This window comes from Trichosurus vulpecula, chromosome 1 (assembly GCF_011100635.1).
Source record: "Trichosurus vulpecula isolate mTriVul1 chromosome 1, mTriVul1.pri, whole genome shotgun sequence".
Lineage (NCBI taxonomy): Eukaryota > Metazoa > Chordata > Mammalia > Diprotodontia > Phalangeridae > Trichosurus > Trichosurus vulpecula.
Window position 1 is genome coordinate 137,935,019 of NC_050573.1, and position 19,262 is coordinate 137,954,280.

A 19,262-nucleotide genomic window follows, 5' to 3' on the forward strand; every position below is an offset into this window, starting at 1 on the left:
TTGCACACATTGATTACATGGGATAATTTTCTCTAACTTTCCTTTCCCTTCTCTGTAGCATATTCCTCTTCCTCTCTTTCAATTCTTAAGATCATCAGGATGTAATAATATCACTCCCAGATCTCCCATGACCCCTACTGAAGAGTTAATAGAGGACTGTATTTGATACAAGCAATTATACTTTAGTCTCTTAAAATTGTTTATTCATGTTTATTGTTTATGTTTCTCTTAACTCCTGTGTTTGCGCTTTAAAGTTTCTACTCAGTTCTGGTTTTTTCATCAGGAATGGTTTTAAGTCCTCTATTTAATGAAAGTTCATTTCCCCCTATAGAATAATAGTTTTGTTACCTGTTTTCTCAGGTGTAAATTTGTATCTTTGGAACATTAAATTCCAAGCTCTCTGTTCCTTCATCCTGGTGAAGGCTAAATCATGTGACCCAGACTGTGGCTCCTCAGTACCTGAATTCTTTCTTTTCTGGCATTTGATCTACAAGATACAGATTTCACTACAATTTGTAGGAGTTTTCATTGAGGGCGTCTTTTAAAGGGTGAACACTAGATCCTTTCTCTTTCCACTTTGCCCTCTGGTCCTGAGAAATCTGGGCATTTTTTTTTAATGATTTCTTAAAGGATTATGTAGACTCTGGGTCATGGTGGTTGGGCAGACCAATGACTTAACTTTTTTTCTTAGATCTATATTACACATCAGTTGTTTTTGCTATGAAATACCTTACATTTTCATCATTTTTATTTGTCTTTTGACTTACTTTTAATATTTCTTCTTGTTTCATGAAGCCATTAGCTTCTATTTGGTCCATTCAGGTATTTTGTTGCTTGAGTCAGGTTTTGTACCTCTTGTGATATGCTTCTTAATTTCCTTCCCAAATCTTTTTTCCATGGTTCTAATTTCTTTTCCATTTTTTCTTCTATTACTTATTTCATCTATAAAATGTTTTAAAACTCTTGTTTCATCTCTTCCAGCAATTCTCATTGAATCTGTGCCTAAGCTATGTATTTTCTTCTGGTTTTTTTTTTTCTGTCTGTGTAGATATTTGGGAGTCATTCTCTTCTATGTTTGGGTCTTAAGCATCCCTATAATCATGAGTGTTTTATGATGATTTTTTTTGTTTGTTTTCAGGCTACCTCCTACTTCCTGACTTCGGACTTCACTTGATGTTAGGGGGCAAGTTTTGTGCACTTCTGGAGGGAAGTTCTGGGCTGGTCCCATTGCTGTTTCCTTGAGTTTTTTATTTTAGGAACTTGGGGACGGCTCAGGCTGGGGGATCTGCAAGTTTTCAGTAATCCAAAAGCAGTCTTACACACTGGAAAGTCAGACCTATTGGTCTGAACTCCGCAAGTTCCTGACCTAGGTTTGGGTCTGAGCAATAGTGGATTGCTGCTAGATTCACCTGTTATCAGCCAGCTGAGAAACTGCTTATTCAATGACAGAAATGCAGAGTCCTTTTTGGTCTGGGATTCCTACTCTAGTCATTGCTCTCCATGTTTCAGAATTTGCTTCTTTCTTAGTACACTGCCTAGGGTCTGTGGCCATTCAGAATGCTACCCATGAGTGCATATCTGCCTGGGTCTGTGACCCAGAACTAGCCCATCAAGCTGCCAAATGGCAGCCATCCTTATTGTAATTGTTTTACTCCTTCCCCACTGGTATGAGTCTGAGACCTCTTGCCCTAGTGTACAGCTTCTCCCTGAGTGCCAGTGTGCTCTCCTAGGCATGCTCCTGGCCAAACCTGGTCTCCCTATGCAGACCTAGGTAATATCAATTGGGCCCTCACTGCAGAAAGGCAATCTTTCAACATCCTCCTAATCTGACTCACTGTCCCACTCATTAGTTTTCCCAAAGCTTTAATATTCCTCTTTAAACCTCCTATATCTCCCCCTCTATCTAAACTGAAAACCTGACTTCACATTTCATTGAAAAAAATTGTGGCAGATGACTTCTGCCATGATCTCAACTTTAACCTCTCACGTAAGGAATGAGGTGGTATAATTGTCAAGACAAACCTCTCAGAAGGACAAAGGGAGAGATAGAATAGGGTAAATTATCTCACAATAGGCAAGAAAAAGCTGTTACAATGGAGGGGAAGAGGGGGGGGGTGAAAGGGAATGAATCAACCTTACTCACATCATATTCGGCTTAAGGAGGGAATAACATACATACTCAATTGGGTATCGTACCTTACAGGAAAGTAGTGGGGAAGGGGATGGAGTAGGGGGATAACAAAAGAGAGGGAAGATTTGGGGAGGAGGTAGTCAGAAGCAAACACTTTTGAAAAGTAACAGGGTCAAAGGAGAAAACAGAATAAATGGGGGGGGCCAGATAGGATGGAGGGAAATAAAGTCTTTCACAATATGAGTATTACGGAAATGTTTTGCATAACTACACATGTATAACCAATATTGCCTCTCAATGAGGGTAGGTGGAGAGAGAACAAGGGAGAGAATATGGAACTCAAAGTTTTACAAACAAGTGTTAAAAATCGTTTTTACATGCAACTGGGTAAAAAGATATACAGGCAATGGGTATAGAAATCTATCTTACCCTACAAGAAAGTAAGAGGGACGGGCAGGGGGTGCAAACTGGGGGAAGGGATAATCAGAATGCATGCCATCTTGGGGTGAGAGGTAGAGGAGAGATGGGGAGAAAATTTGGAACTCAAAAATCTTGCGGAAATGAATGTTGAAAACTAAAAATAAATAAATTAATGAGTTTGGAAAAGGAAAAAAAAAAGACAAACCCCTTTACATATACAAATGATACTATTCTATTGCATCTTCTCCCAGCAAATTGCCTCCTCTATCATCCCCACCCCCCCCCACCCCTCACTCTTTAGTCTTCATCTATTGGCTGTTTTCCTACTGCCTACATGTCTCCCTTTCATCTCTAAAAAAACCCTTTACTTGATTCATGCATTCCCACTGTCATCTCCTATTTCTTCTCCCTTTTGTAGCTAAATTCCTTGAGAAGGCCATCTACAATAAACACTTCCATTTATCTCTTACTCACTTCTTAACTTCACAATTTCACTCAAGACACATCAATCTCCTGACTCCAGACATTTTCATGGCTATCTCCCACGTATGGAATATTCTACACCTCCTCATCTCCGCCACCTTGCTTCCCTCAAGCCTCAGCTAAAACCCCACTTTCTACAAGAAGCCTTTCCTGATGCCTCTTAATTCTAGTCCCTTTCTTGTGTTCATTTCCCATTTATCCTGTAGTTTGTACATAGTTGTTTGAATACTGTCTCCCCCATTGGACTGTGAGCTGAGTGTTTTTTGCCTTTTTTTTTTAACCTCCAATACGTTAGTACAGTGCCTGGCACAGAGTAGGCACTTAGTAAATGATTATTGACTGACTTCAATAAACTACAACTCAAATTTTTATACATGTATTTTAGTTTTATTTGCTATACATCACTATGACCTTATTGTAATTGAAATCCATTACAGGATTATTTAGTCTTAACTCCACAAAGACAATAATACTGCTGTGGAAGACCAAAGGAGAAAAATGTGATATTTATTTACAGTTCCTTATATTGTAAACATTTAATCTATATACTGTTACTAACTTCTAATAAGAATTAAGAGATTTACATAGACAATTAAGGAAATGATGTCCTCTATTTCCATTCATATTCAGCAATAGCATATTATAACAGAGCATCTGCTCTTATTAATTACCCTAGCAGTAAGTTTTCTTCAGCTAAGTATTTAACTTTCAAAAGAACTAAATATACTGAAGTGCTATACAACTACATCTACTTAAGCCCATACAGCTGGCTTTTATTCCATTTTAAGAATAATTTAAAGTGCTATAAGCAACCTGTCAATCAACACTTTCTATAAGAACAAAACTACCTTTAAACATTAATTTACAAGAAAATATACAATGTTCATCTGGAATAGCTGAAGTTTCAGCACAAAGTCACTGTCACACGTATAACAGCAGTTTGTGTTTGTTTGTTTTTGCATAACATAGAATAGAAGCTTTGAAATGAACTGTTCTGATGAGTTATTATTGCCACAATGGTTTATTACTGATTTTCCTACAAAAGAGGACAAGAACTACTGGTATATTCTAGCCTGCCATTTTTTTTTTTCTTGAGGTCACGACAGTAAATTTGCATATTCCACGAATCTACTGAGTTACAATATTGTCTACTATAGTACATGACCCATTTTATTAGCGCTGGTGCTAACTGAATTTACAACATATATCCACTCAATTTTTTAAAAGTCACATTTTTTTCTTTTTTGGACAAGAATAAACTATATTTGTGGATCTGAAGTGCAACAAGGCTAAAACAACAAAACCATGAAATAGTATATCTGACATTTTATGCATGTGTTTCGTAGTCTTTGTACTTCTGATAATGCCCTGCTAAGATACAAATAAGTTAATACTATATTTTCTTGCTTAATATATTAAACCAAATAGAATCATTAAGTTCTCGTACTCCTTTGCAGTTTTGCAAATCTTTTAACAGACTCCAACAGTGCTGTTTCCCCAAACCTGCAAGTGTAATATGGTCTAATATAATCAGCATTCGTCCTTCATTTCACTTTTTCGAAAATGGAACTGAGAATGCCTTACAAATAAATGATGCTGTTATACTCAAGTGAACTCAAAACTAGACAGTATCCTTTAATTTGGCATATAGTTTTTTATGTGTTGGTTCTACAATGCAAGTTGGTCACTCTCAACCTCAGCAGTACTGTAGTCTACCATTACTTATAATCTCAATCTATGCCCCACACGTTATTCCTTTAAAGGAATCATATAATTTTGATTTTAAAAATTAACTAGGTGGAAGTTCAACATAGCAGCACTAACATCAAAGAGATTGTGATGATACCAATTTTTAGATGTGAGTGGCCACTCCTTTGTTAAACTGCAGTCAAACTGCAAGTTACTTATACTACATGGCACTAGGTAAGTATTACACTTTAAGAACTCAGGGGTAGGAATATGATTTTAAAAAACCATCCAAAATTATACCTAAATAAAGTGACACAGACTCATCTAAAATAGTTAGTGACATGCTACATTATATTGCTTCATGAACTTTCCAAACTATGCTTGTCCATGTCAGGTTTGGGGCATTATCCTGGTAAGAACAGTAGTTATTCAAAAGCCCATATTTCAATGTCCTGAATAAAGAAATCTTCTTTTTTAGAAAGTGTATGGTTCCCAAATGTTTTACAGGAATGACTTCTACCGTGGTAGAGATCCCCATCAAGCCAAAGCGCAAATTCTCCCCTGCAAAAAAAAAAAATAATAATAATTAGAAGCATTCTAAAAATAGTTAAAAACGAAGTTACACACTTGAACTGTCAACAATTTCCAAAATCTTCATTGGCTATTTTCAGTTTATTGTCATCCCTACTTCCATTATTCTATACCTTCTTGCTGTTTCTGTATCATGAGGCATTATATCTTTAAGAGTCTGATATGTGTACGAGTGCTGTGACAGATGGTGGGAACAGATACAAAAGGATATGGTCCCTGCCCTGACAGAACGTACATATAACATACATTATAACATACAACATATGTGTATTAGTACAATTTGATGTAGGTCCTGAAAGACTGGTATTTCCAAAGGTGGAGATATGGGATGGAGGTGGGGAATGAGAAAAGCATTGAAGGCAGAGGAAATGGCATTAAAAAAAAGCCCAGTGGTTGGAAGCATTGGGCACGTACAAGATCAAGCAGCTAAGTTTGGCTAAACTCTAGCTGCTAGGGAGTACACTATGAGGATACAATAGTATGGAGGCATGAGATAGTGAAAGGTCTTAAAATGCCAAACTAAAGAGTTTGTATTTTATTTGGTAGGAAAAAGGGAACCTACTAAAGGGTTTTAAGCAAAGAAATTATCTATGATGAATGAAGATTAATTTGCAAGTAGTATTAAGGACAGACCGCAGTATAAAGAGAGTAGCGAGGAAAACTAGTTAGGGACCTATTGTAACAATCTTGTATAGTATCATTATGCAAAACAAACCAAAACTACTAATCACCATATCATTTCAAAGTTGCTATGCCAAGAAATATCTATAAAAAATGTAAGTAGATAACAAAGGATGGACATTTTTGTGACACCTTTTTCCCCCCACTTTTTATCCACTGACTTTTTTTTAGTCTGATTTAGTTTCATCTAGTTGGTCTACAATCAACATTTAGTCAATCTTCATTAAATGCTTACTATGTGCCAGGCGCTGTGCTAAACACTGGAGATACAAAGGAAGGTAAAAACCAGCCTCTGCCCTTAAAGAACACACATTCTAATGGAGGAGATAACATGTAAATACATGAAGTACAGGAAGGTAATATGAAATGGAAGATATTTGGATTTAGGAACTGAATGTGTTAATCAGAATAATGGATTTATTCAGATACAATGAACATATGTATATTTAACACAATAAAGGTGTTCTATGTTACATGTCATGCCATTATTACACATTCTGACAGAAGAACGAAATCATGTGAAACAACTACATACAGAAGTAGTCTATTATATAACCCAATTAGCCTCTGAGGTAGATGCAGCTAGGTGGTATTGTGTTCAGTGTTGGACCTAGAGTCAGGAAGATTTGAGTTCTAATCTAGACCTTTTCACTCATTAGCTGTGGGACCATGGGCAAATTAGTTCACCTGTGTGCCTCAGTTTCTTCATTTGTAAAATGGAGATAATACCTTCCCAGGATTGTTGTGAGGATCAAAAGAAATATTATTTATATAGCACTCTGCAAATTTTAAAGCACTATATAAATGCTTATCATCATCATCACGTTTTGTCCCACATTTGTGTTAAGATCTTCCACTGCATTAAAGAATATGAACTGGGTTCATTTAATGATAAAGATGGAATTTACTTGTAGATTTGGAAGGCCCAAATCATCTAAGGTAAGAAAATGTGAGTATATCTCAAAAGACCTAGGTCAAAAAGATTCATATAGATTAAAATTCAAGAGCATGTAGTTTTCTGACACATCTGGCAAAAGCAACTGCTTTTATTTTGGCACCTGAGTTTTGAGGGAATGGCATTATCATCTCAAGCCCTTTAGCAGAAGGTTTAGCTTGAGAAGGCTCTTCATACATGGATCTGATTAGAAGTTTCTTGGTCAAAAATAGCTATAGGATAGGGAATGCTGAGATGGCAACTAAGTAAAAAAAAAAAAAGTCCTCCAAAGTAAGTAAACTATAATAACAATGTGTCCATGTTGAAGCCTGACATAGAGGTAATCCAGGACAGAAAGGGTCTTAAAAAGAGTTCTTACACCATTATATGGAAAATCTCTTTCATTTGATAGTACAGGTAGCCCCAAATTTATGAGGTTCATCTTGTTCCAAAAACTGCTTTTTTAGGAAAAGGAGTGTTTAGAAAATGGTTATGTTAAATAGACTGGTCAGGGTATACGGCAGCCTACAAAAATCTATTTAACCCATAATGTGCTCTTCTGCAGTACTGCAGTGACCCTACAGCTCCTACAAAGTATTAAAGGATTTAAATACAGGCATTGTGATGTATGTCTCTCAACAAAAGATTGGTCTAAAATTGGTCCAAATTGAATCAGATCATCACTAAATTTTTGACTACTAGCGAAAGAATTTTTAGAGTCCAGAAATTTAAATCTACATGGGTAGGAATAGTGCTACTGAATGGAGCTGAAGGAAGTCATAACTGTACATGCCAACTGGCTCCCTCACAAATTTATGTTATTTAATCTTAACTGGACCCTCACTGAAGCTAGGCAATCCATTTAATTTTTCCCTAATTTATTCTCTATACCATAAGCAACAGTGGCCTTTCCAAGCTTTCTTTTCTCTCATTAAAGCCTCTGAAAGAACCCTTTTTCCCAAACTTCTTACCTGAGGACCTTACCTCATGTTTTACTGAAAAAATGGAGGCTATTCACCATAAATTCTCTCTTCTTCCCTTCATCATCCCCACACTATCTCTTCCGTTATCTAGTCATTGAAGAAGTAGTAGCCCTTTCTCCTAATCAAAGCCAACCTCCCTACATGTATTCTTGATCTCATCATCTCCCACCTTCTCCAGGAGAATGTCTCTACTATCATTCCTCACTCCCTTCTAATCTTTAATTTCTCCCTAGCTTTTCTCCTGATGCCTATAAATATGCTCAAGACTCTCTCATCCTTAAAAAATGCCCACTATAATCCTATCTCTCACCTTCCTTTCTGAGCCAAACTCCTTGAAAAAACACTATCACATAATTTCTACAATATTGCTTTCACTTATTCTCTTCTGAGGGGAAAAAAGAGCTGCTTTATATTTCTACGGAAAGCTGAAAGTATGTGTGTTTAGAGGGGGGAAGGGAGGAAAGGGAGGAAGAAATGGGAATGGAACGGCCTAGAATCTATTTTTCAGTCTTTCTTAATATTGGTTTATAAGTGAAACAGGATTCATACCATAATGTTCAAAAATCGAGTGTAAAAGATAAAATATCTAGGTTATTTTCATACAGGCAACAACTTAAGAGCCTGGGAAAAGATTCCCTATTCCCTTCTTCTAAAGGGCCAGTGAGGGAACAAAGTCAGGGAGGACACACTGAGCAGATACTGGAGCACTGGCCAAAGAAGAAAGAAAAGAGAAAGCTAAGATGATAATCAGGTTAAGGTAGGGAGGTGGGGGGAGGGGAGCAGTAGGAAAGAAAGCTGCATTTAAATTCAGGAAAATTGAATAGATGGCAGGAAAAAAAGAGAAAATGCTGAAAATGAAACTCGGGAATAATGAAAATCAGCTCATTAACGGGCTCCTACAATGATTAAATCAACATCATTTGGCCCTTGAATGCCACTGAAATGTTCACTTTATATGTGAAGAAAATCAAGATTTCAAGTAATTTGCGGAAAATTTCAAGAAAAGTAAGCTTCTGTGTTCTAAAATTTGTTGGTCAAGCCCTTAGAGATAATATAAAAACAACTCTTTGTCTACAAAATAAGTTTCAACCTTAATGAAATATATTTGAAATTGCAGTGAGAACTGCATTATACATATACACATATCAAGATACTGAACTGTTTAAACAAATTACGTAGTATAGAAGCACCTTTATTTTGTACGCATTTTTATTTTAATAGGCCAAACTGTCTCACCCTCCAAGGTCTTTGGACAAAAACAATAAAATTCTGATCCACAAGCTCAATCTAGTTGCCTAAGCATAATGCTCAGTTCTATACTTTGTTCATTCATCCATGAGTGTACCTCTATTGGTACATCACAGAAATTAATCTTAACAGGTTCAAATCTTCTAGCTAAGTATAATTTTAAATTTGAAAAAAAAACCTTATTTTTAAAAAAGCTGAAATAAAAATCTATAAATTTTATAAAAAATTCCTAAAGTGACAACAATTTGGTAACCTATAGGTGAACTTTTTTTTAAAGGACTTTTATGGTAAATACTTCCAAGTAACTTACCCTCCTCCACCAAAAGCTAGGGCATCCATATCTCCTTTGATAAAAAACATATTATCTCCAGTCCATTTAAAGACCTAACAGAAAGAAAATCATGAGTTTAAGGTAAACTTTATTTTCTGGAATCAAGAATGTATAAGCAAATGCAGAATGGATGAAAATAATAATGGAATTTATGCAGTTACCTAGAATTTTTTAAAAATTCAAACTCTGATACTAATTATCGGACAAATTATAGTTATTGAACTTGGCTAAGAAGAGGTGTGGGGTTAGAAACAGAGGAGGGACAAGTGGTTTTATCTTTCTGAACCTCCCAGAAAGTAATTCTCTCTCTCCATCTGAATGAGGTCATTCATTCAATAACTATTCCTTAAATGCATTACAGTTGCCAAGCACTATGAACAGAGAACAGCCCAGACTTCAGTATCTCTCATATTTTGATTTGTGTTATGTACAATTTAACAACTCTAGACTCTTCTAGGCAGGAAGTATTATCTTTTTTCTAGGAAAGCATTTAGTACAAGGCATTGAACAAATTATGAAGAAGCCATTGATCTGGTACACTTTTATAGTTTGAACCATAACTGTGTTTATGGTGTACATACAATAAAATCAATTAATAATCATTTATTAAGCACCTACTATGTGCCAGATACTAGGGATACAAAAAGAGAAGTGAGATAGTCCCTGCCTTCTATCTCTTGGTTCTCTTCTAGTTTGACCACTAGTTCTCTGTCACTTTTGCTGGATTTTCATTCATAACCATGATCATTCCCCAAAGTTGTCCTGGGTCATTTTGTCTTTTCTTTATCTCACTAACATGAGATGATTTAATTAGCTCCCATTGGTTCAATTATCATTTTTATACAGATGATTCTTAATATATAGATACACATACACACACACACACACATATATATATACGTATGTATGTATGTATGTATATATAGTGCTAGTTTGAGCTCTATGTCCATATCACCAATTGCCTAATAAACATTTTGAAATGGATGTTCACAGGCACCTCAAACTCAACATTTCCAAAACAGAACTTTATTATCTATTCTCCCAAACTTTTCAATCACTGTTAAAGGCACCATCATTCTTATGACTTCAGGTCTCAACCTCACCCCATTATGTAAAAAGATATATTTAGAGTATTAAGAATATCACTATCATCATTAAAATACTAACTTATGTTCCTTGAGGCTTTTCAACTAGTTATTTTCAATTAATTTGGAAAAAATAGAATCTGGGGAGATTATTCTAAATAAGTAGTAGTTATATTGTACAATTATCCCTAAAAAAAGTTTTAAAACACGAAAAGTATATACTGCCATAAACTCACTACACAGGGACACTTTGATACTATTTAGTATTTAATTCAACGTAAACTGTTAGCTTTGAATAAGGTTATCCTTTAATCTACAAATAGTAAAAATACTATAATCACCTAACAAATAAAAATTCTGTTGTCAGTTCAAGACATAATAAATTAATATTTTGCCATGAAATAAAGTTTGTAATAGTATTTAATAAACAAAATTTTAACACGTGTCTTTACCTCAAATTCTGGAGAAAAAGTAAAAACAAAGGTCTCTCCAGTACCATAAAAGCCATCACTCACTTTAAATGGTTCCGATGCCAATGCACCAAAAACCTATAAAGAAAAAGCCAAAGCTAAATTAGCATGGACCTATATACATGTCAAGTAAACTTATAAATTGTAAAATAATTTATATTTCTCAGCTCTTCTTTATGACACCTCATCACAGCAAACATGGTCAGAATGTAAGAAACTACACATACATTTTAGTAGAGGGAAAAGAATGTCCCATGTTAAAAAAATTAGAATAATAATAACAAACATTTATGTACCAGGCACTGCACTAAATGCTTCACAAATATTAGTAAATTTGATCCTCACAACAACCCTGGGAGACAGGTATGGTTATTATCCTCATTTTACAGATGAGGAAACTGAGACTAACAGGTTAAGTGACCTGCCTACGGTCACATAGCTAAAATATTTCTGAGGTTATATCTGAACTGAAATCTTCCTGACTCTAGGCCTGGCATTCTACCTACTTGTCTCCTATTAATAAAAATAAAATATAAGGAATAAAAACTAGTTATCTAAATGTAAATAATAAAAACTAATTATTCAATTCTGGCCCTAAAATTCTAAGCTTAACCATAAAAATTATTAAATGAAATGTGACATCAGTATGCATAATCAATATATATTAACAAAATATATGTGTCTGGATACCTTCAAATATAACCACGAAGAACACAGAAATTGTGTTGTGTTATGTGTATTCTTTCTATGGGGCCTAATGCCACAGATATTCAAATCTCAAAACTACAACAAAAGGAAAAAAAGAATGCCACCACTTCAATAAAGAAATGCTTGACACTTTACTGGACAATAAATCTATCTGGGGCAAAAACACCTGAAGGAATCTAAGAATGTAATTATTATCATTAGATATACAAAACACAATTACTATTTTATTGAGTTATAAATTATCATGGTATTTCACACTAACTGAAGACATAGGAAATAGAATAATAAAGAGTATTTAGGTATCCTTATAGTATAACCTTAAAATTTGTGTGCTAAAAGCATCAGGAAAAAATCTCCTAACCATTAATTCCAAAACCTCAATTTGTACATTTAAGTGCAAGAAAATTTCTATAAGGTTTTACTTATTCTGACAAGTAAAACAGAACTGTGGAACTAGAATAGGTAAAGTTTATCGAAATGAAGCAAATCATAGTAAAATAAAACTAAGTTAGATAAGGGGATTTGCATCTGGGTGAAGCATCTGTTCCCCTCACAAGGATTTTTTGCATGCATTTTTTCCTACCAAATACTTGGATAGTCAAGGAACTAAATATCAGGTCAATTATTCATCTGTTTATGACCTTTTTCTCTTGTTTAGAAAAAAAAATAGCTATGGCTTTAGTCACCTCTGCAATTTCTTTTAAAAGATTATTGTAATAAGTTTGATTTTTTTAAAAAATTACTTTAAATGATTTTTTGACTATCTTTGCCTTTTCCCTTTCATTATATAATGCAACCAAACTTAAGTAGTTCATTTTAATTCATACATATACCTAACATATATACCTAAATCTGATGCCCTGAAATAAATGTTCATGTATAAATTTGTTATACTGATGTATATTAAGTCTTTTTAAATAATAACAACAACAATGATTTACATAGCACCCATATGCCAGGCATAGTACTAAATGCTTTACAATTTTAATCACGTTTGATCTTCACAACAATTACGGGAGACAGATGCTATTACTATCCACTATCATCTTTTTCATACCTGGCCATCACTGTCTTTAATCACCATCAGCACTGGTGTGTCCAAACCTAACATTGTTCGATATAGAGTCTTCAAACTTGTACCATGTTTCCCAGTACCATAGACAAGAGTCCAAGGATAGCCAATGGTGCGTGGTGGAAGGTGTTTAGTGAGCTATGGAAAACAAAGTATGAGCATTATTTAAATAGCTACCACCTTTTGTTATGGTCCTGCTACATATGCCACATGGAAACCATCACCACCAGCAGACTGTCTCCATTATCCCCACTTTCTCACTTATTTTCAATCTCTCCCTGACTAGTGGCTCCTTCCATACTGCCTACTAACAGCAGGAAACAGTATGTCTCCCCCAACCTAAAAAATACCCTCACTTTCCTTCCATCTCTGCTATCATTCTATATCTCTTTACACTTTCTGGCTAAACTCCTTGAGAAGGTAATCTATAATAGGTTCCTCCCACTCTCTTTATTCTACAATCTGGCCACCAATCTTATTCATTTGAAGCTGCTCTCTCTAAAGTTACCAATGATCTCTTAATTGCTAAATCCAATAGTCTATATTCAATCTTCATCCTTATTGACTCTCTGAAGCCTTCAACACTGCCAATCACTTCTTTCTCCTTTACAGCCTTTTTTTCCCCTAGGTTTTCAGGACTACTCTCTCCTGAAATTCTTACAAATCTGACTGCTCCTTCTTCCCTGGATCATCGCTGAGGTCACGCCCACTAACTGTGGATGTCCCACAGAACTCTGTCCTAGGCCCTCTTCTCTTTTCCTTAGTACTTCACTTGGTAAGTTCATCAACTCCCAAGGAATTAAAATATGCTGTCGACACTCAATTTTACTTAACCAGTCCTAACCTCTCTCCTGACTCCCAACTCCAACTGCTACTCAGACATCTCAACCTGGATTGTCCTGTAGACTTAAATTTAACATGTCCAAAACTTGAACTCATCATCTTTTCCCCAAAACCTATCCCTTTCCAAACCTTCCTGTCAACATCAAGGGCACCACCATCTTCGCAGTCCCCCACATTCACAATCTAGATGTCATTCACGCCCTCCATACCCAATCTGTTTCCACAGCCTGATGATTTCGCCTTTCCAACATCTTTCCAATAATCCCCTTTCTCTCCTGTGATATGACCACCACCCTAGTGCAGGTGCTCATCTCCTCACAGTTAAGAGAACTGTGGGAATTGTGTGAATCAAACTGATTCCATTTTGAGATTTAAGTTTCATTTTCCTGTAAATTCTACGTCATCATAGGAATTGAGTGACATTCTGTTTCATGTCCAGGTAAGTCCACCTGTTTATTCTCCCCACCCAACTCCAGAAACTCAGGCTCATCCCCCTTCCAACTTAGAAAGTCCCTAATCTTTCCTCCAATGAGAAATCAAATTACCTAATCTTGTGCTCTGATTTATATCTTGTTGTTTGTTTTTAATGCATAAAAATCTGACTCCTGCTATATTCAGGTTCCAGAGCCAAGCAGAATTGCTTAATAAATCAATATTCTCAGAAGCTTGAACCTTTGTTTCCTTAATTTTTTCAGATTTTTACCCACCACACACCTAAACTATTGCAATAGCCTGCTGGCTGGTCTACCTGGCACAAGTCTCTCCCTATTGCAGTCCATCCTCCTCCATTCAACTGCTAAACTGATTTCCTTAAAACACAGGTTGTTCCCTTCCTACTCTCGCCAACCCCCAATCAATAAACTCCAGTGGCTCCCCATCACCTCCATGATCAAATACAAAATCCTCTGATATTCAAGTTCCCTTCTTAACATGTCCCCCCTTCCACTTTTCCAGTCTTCTTACACCTTCCCCCTAAATACTCTTTAATCCGGTGACACTGATCTCCTTGCTTTTCCATGATTAAGACATTCCATCTCCTGGTTGCAGGCACTTCCTCTTGTTGTCTGCCAAGCCTGGAATGTTCTCCTGCCTCACACCTCCACCTGCTGACTTCTCTGGCTTCTTCTAATAACCATGTAAAATCCTATCCTCTACAGGAAGCTTTTCCCAACCCCTCTGAATTCTAGTGCCTTGTGTCCTTTAATTATTTCCTGTATATAGTTTTGTACATTTGTGTTTGCTTGTTTCTTCTTCCATTAGAATGTAAGTTCCTCAAGGGAAAAGACTGTCTTTTGCCTCTCTCTTTATCCTCAACATTTAACAAAACGCCTGGTACATAGCAGGCACTTAATAAATAATTGCTGACTGACCAAAGTGAATGAGAAGCATCATGAAGTTATGGAAAGAGCACTGAACTAGTAAGAAAAGCTCAATTCTCATCCTAATTCCCCACTTGGACTAATCTGAGTCTGTTTCCTTATTTGTAAAATGAGATGAAATTTCTAAGTTATAAAGTGCTATAGTGAAGCAAAGTAATGAACATAGGGACTACACAGAAAATAGGTTAAGAAGCAAAATACTTCCTGATTAATATATTTATAAGAACACTGAAACACTTGGCCAAAAATGTCACGTTTCTCATAATCGATCATGAGTGATCCTGTAAGTGGGGTAGCTTTGTATATATCATACAAGTCATAAAATATGTATTCTTTTATCATCAGTGTGACACTTCTATAAATGCCAGAGGTACAGGTTTACTATTTTTTATTATTAGGGTTATTCTAATGTCTAAGGCTCTAATCACCTACTTAAATTTCCATGTTGCCTCGGGGAACATCCTATCAATCCCTTTCGGAAGGCTTCTCCATCGCTGATTGAATTATGCAAACTTCTCCCTACAGCTTAAGAAACATGATTTCTCTCTTTCCTATTTAACAAGAAAAGAGGTAAGCTTCTAGAGAAGAAGACATTAAGGTAGAATTTCAAAGCCCTTTGTGAAATAATACATTCTATGTGGATATATTCTCTGTGAATATATTCAACCTCACGATGACTTGGGGATGATAATAAGTGCCAGGGGAAAAAAAAAAGACTGTCTTATATGGGATATATAGGAAATAAGAGAAAGATGAAAGGAATGAGAGAATAGACAATTTAAAAGAAGCAAGAAATAGTAAAATACATAGCATTATTGAGCACAGGGCCAGGAACGTATCAGCTCGTTGGCTGAAATACTGTTTTACTTCAATTGCTCTCAACCAAAGGCAATGATCCTAAGACTTGGTTATCTTAGATTTCAACTCTTCTAGACATTTCTGTTAAAAGAACATCAAACTGCCCTAAGATTGAAGTGATTGGCCTAGGAGAACTGCATGCTGGGGTCCTGGGTATGGAGTCAATGATTTTGGAGAAATCCAAGAAAGCAGGAGAAGGGGACTGCAGAGAAGTAGAAACAAGAATGTCTTGATTTTGAAAAAAGGGTCCTTTAACCATCAGGCTCCTGATCTTGACTTTATTTATTTAGGTTCACGGCAAAATTCTAGAATATACCGATTAAGGGATAAATTGTGAGCATTTAGAAAAGCAAGTGGTAGTGACCAAGAGCCAGCATGTCTTCATCAAAAACAGCAGACTAGGCAGTTTTCTATTTCTCACGATAACCAGATTGGTCAATACAGAAAACACTTAAGATATCAGCAACATCCTTACACAGTTTCTCATCCTACCATGGGAGCTGAATCACAGTAGCTAGGTGGATTTGTAATTGGATCTAGAAGTAGTAATGCACTGATGTCAACCTGGAAAAGGTCTCTAGTAAAGCATCTAACAGATTTGCTTTTGGCCTCTATATTTTTATATATATATACATACATATATATATACACACACACACATATATATGAATAAAAAAAAACTCTGATAAAGGCATACTTGACATGCTTATCAATTCTGAAGATGAAACAAAAACTAAGAGGTATAGCTAACAAGGTGGATGACAAAGTCAGGTTCCAAAAAAATCTCTACAGCCTGGAATAGTTGCCTAAATCTAATAGGATGAAATTTAATAGATATAGTTGTAAATTGTCCTATCTAGACTTGGACTCAAAAAATAATTAATGAAAAAATCTCCTGGGATTTTAGAGTGTACTGAAAACCAAAACTGAGTCAATAAGATAATATGGAAGTAAAAAAGCTAAAATAATCTCAGTATTAAAAGAGAAATAGTGACCAGAAAAAGAAATTTTATTGCAATAAACTGTTTATGGGTACACATATTGGAAAAGCATCAACAAACCTAAAGATGGAACAATAGGATTGCTGAAGGAACCAGGGGATGTCTAATTTGGAGAAGATTAGACGTCAGGTATTGCTTTGAAATATATGAATGGGTGTAAAATGGCAGAGAATTAAGACTTACTCTGTTTGATCCCAGAACGCACAATGAGTGGAACTGCAGAGGCTGATTTCAACTCAATATGAGGAAAAACTTCCTAAAAATTAGACCTATACAAAAGTGGAAGAGGCTACTTTGGGAAGTAGTGGGTTACCTATCAATGAAAGTCAAGCAGAAGCTCATCTGTAGTAATATTGCTGCCTACAGTGTGCATTTAGACTTAATGATGGCTGACAACCTTGCTAACTCTGGGATTATTTGACATTACTAAAACTGTAACTCACTCTTGTGTGTGAGTATGAATGTGTGTGTGTGTGTGTGTGTGTAGACACAAATGATCCAGTTCACCATTCCCTGAATTATTTGTAGTAGTAATAACAAATTGCTTTAACTTTCGGGTCAACTAAAGAAAAGCAGTATCATGGACATATATTCTCAGATCAAGAATGAAAAAATTAAGTTCAGCGGTCTATAGTTTAGCTAATAGCATTTTAGGCTAATTTCTTACCTTTTCAATTTGATCTGGTAGTAACAATTCACTTGGATCACTGAGATTTGGTCTAAATGCTTCAGACTCCAGGTCTGCTTTCATAGGAGTAGCTTGCTTTGAATTTACATCTTCCCTTGTGGTAATCTAAAAAGTAAATAGCAAAAGCATATTAACATAAAATAATAACATGTTCTTAAAAGACTTTTCAGGCTTCTGGAAAAAAAAATCTTCAAATTTTTATACTCTAGAAAATTCACTGATGCTTTAGGATCTTATGTGACAAAACTATTTAAACCTAGCCACATTACTAAAAACAGTGGACTACTCAACCTAATTTTAAATATTACTTATACCATTCTTCAACATGGGAGATTTTAAAAAATCATTTAGGCAAATTGTTTATATATTCCTAATCCTCCAAGAAATAAAGGTAGGCTAGGTACTTTAAAGTAATGAATTTTAACAACAGTTAATATTGTGGTGCTTCTACACAGAGTGGAGAATGTTTACTGACTTAAGTGAAAAGAAACCTTTATTCAGGATAAACATTACCTTAACTATGTGGGTGTTTCAATTCAAAGCTATATAAGTATGTAGCTTTCATTTTTATCTCACCTTTATTTTCAGCATAAATGTTTACAAAGTATATAAATCTCTTTCCTTTAAAAGTTAAAATATACTAAAAGATATGTCAGAAAAAATCGGTTTTAACTGAATTTTAAAATTTTAATTTGACCACAATATGTTTAACTTTTTGAAAACTCTTCTATACTTACTATTTAAATTAAATGGAAACTAAATTAAAAAGAAACTAAACCAGTTTTTAAAATGCAATAAGGACTTTTTTTCCTGAAAATATCTTACATATATTCTTTAAAAATGTATTTCAAAAGATATTTCATATAGTTTAATCCTTGCTTAAGGTCCAAGAGGACTTTACCAATGAAACATCATTACTTTAGAGTATCAAAACGCACTAACATTAGAAACTAAAGTACACTGTTAAAAAGCTGCTTGAGCATACTCTTGTTGACAATAATTTGGGAAATATACAGCATCCTATTTGGAGCAGATGACTAAAATGTAGCAACGCTCGGCGACTATAATTGTAAAAAAAAAATGCTGTTCAACAAAACTACATTGGGATTAAAGTTGCTAAATTATGTTGTTAATTAAATACCCAATATTTACATTTTAAAATGACTTTATAACCAATAAATTTTCCAAAACTGTACTGTTTCCTTAGTGAGAAACAATAACATTATGCCTTTCACACCATCATCTTAACACTTCACCCTAATTTTGATGATGTGATTTTAAAAACTAACACAAAACAACCAAAATCCCAAAAGAGCATTATAAGCATTAAGAGAAAAAGGAAAAAAAATCAGCACAGGTAGCAAAGCCAGGAAAGCATTCTTCTATATAAAAAGGAAAAGATACTATTTGTAAGATAAAAAAGTGAATATTAGAAGTTTCATCATGTCACTTCCTAGTTCTTAGAATCACAAAGACCATTTCATATAGTTTCAAATCATTTTTCTAATTCTGGTGCATTTATCTAATAAAACTCTAAAATGTACCTACTGTCAACCAGGTGTATACCTCAAGAAATTTGCCAAAGACAATGAGAAGAGGGGTCCAGGAACACTTAATATCTTCCCCTTTGGATTTCTGGGAATTAGACTGATATTATTTTATTGAGT

The 19,262-nt window shown here is 35.1% G+C and overlaps 1 protein-coding gene across 4 annotated transcripts in view; it reads right to left on the reverse strand.

Annotated features, from left to right (window-relative positions):
* Positions 1-3,524: 3,524 nt before the first annotated feature.
* The window catches only part of OXR1 (oxidation resistance 1), a 105,030-nt gene continuing 89,292 nt past the window's right edge, over positions 3,525-19,262 (reverse strand). For all 4 annotated transcript variants that reach the window (XM_036754958.1, XM_036754948.1, XM_036754974.1 and 1 more), the window contains 5 exons: positions 17,575-17,700; positions 12,812-12,964; positions 11,029-11,124; positions 9,471-9,544; positions 3,525-5,284 (listed from right to left, as the gene is read on the reverse strand). In XM_036754958.1, coding sequence (XP_036610853.1) covers positions 5,149-5,284; positions 9,471-9,544; positions 11,029-11,124; positions 12,812-12,964; positions 17,575-17,700 — 585 coding nt within the window. In that variant the 3' untranslated portion in view covers positions 3,525-5,148. The remainder of the gene's footprint in view (positions 5,285-9,470; positions 9,545-11,028; positions 11,125-12,811; positions 12,965-17,574; positions 17,701-19,262) is intronic.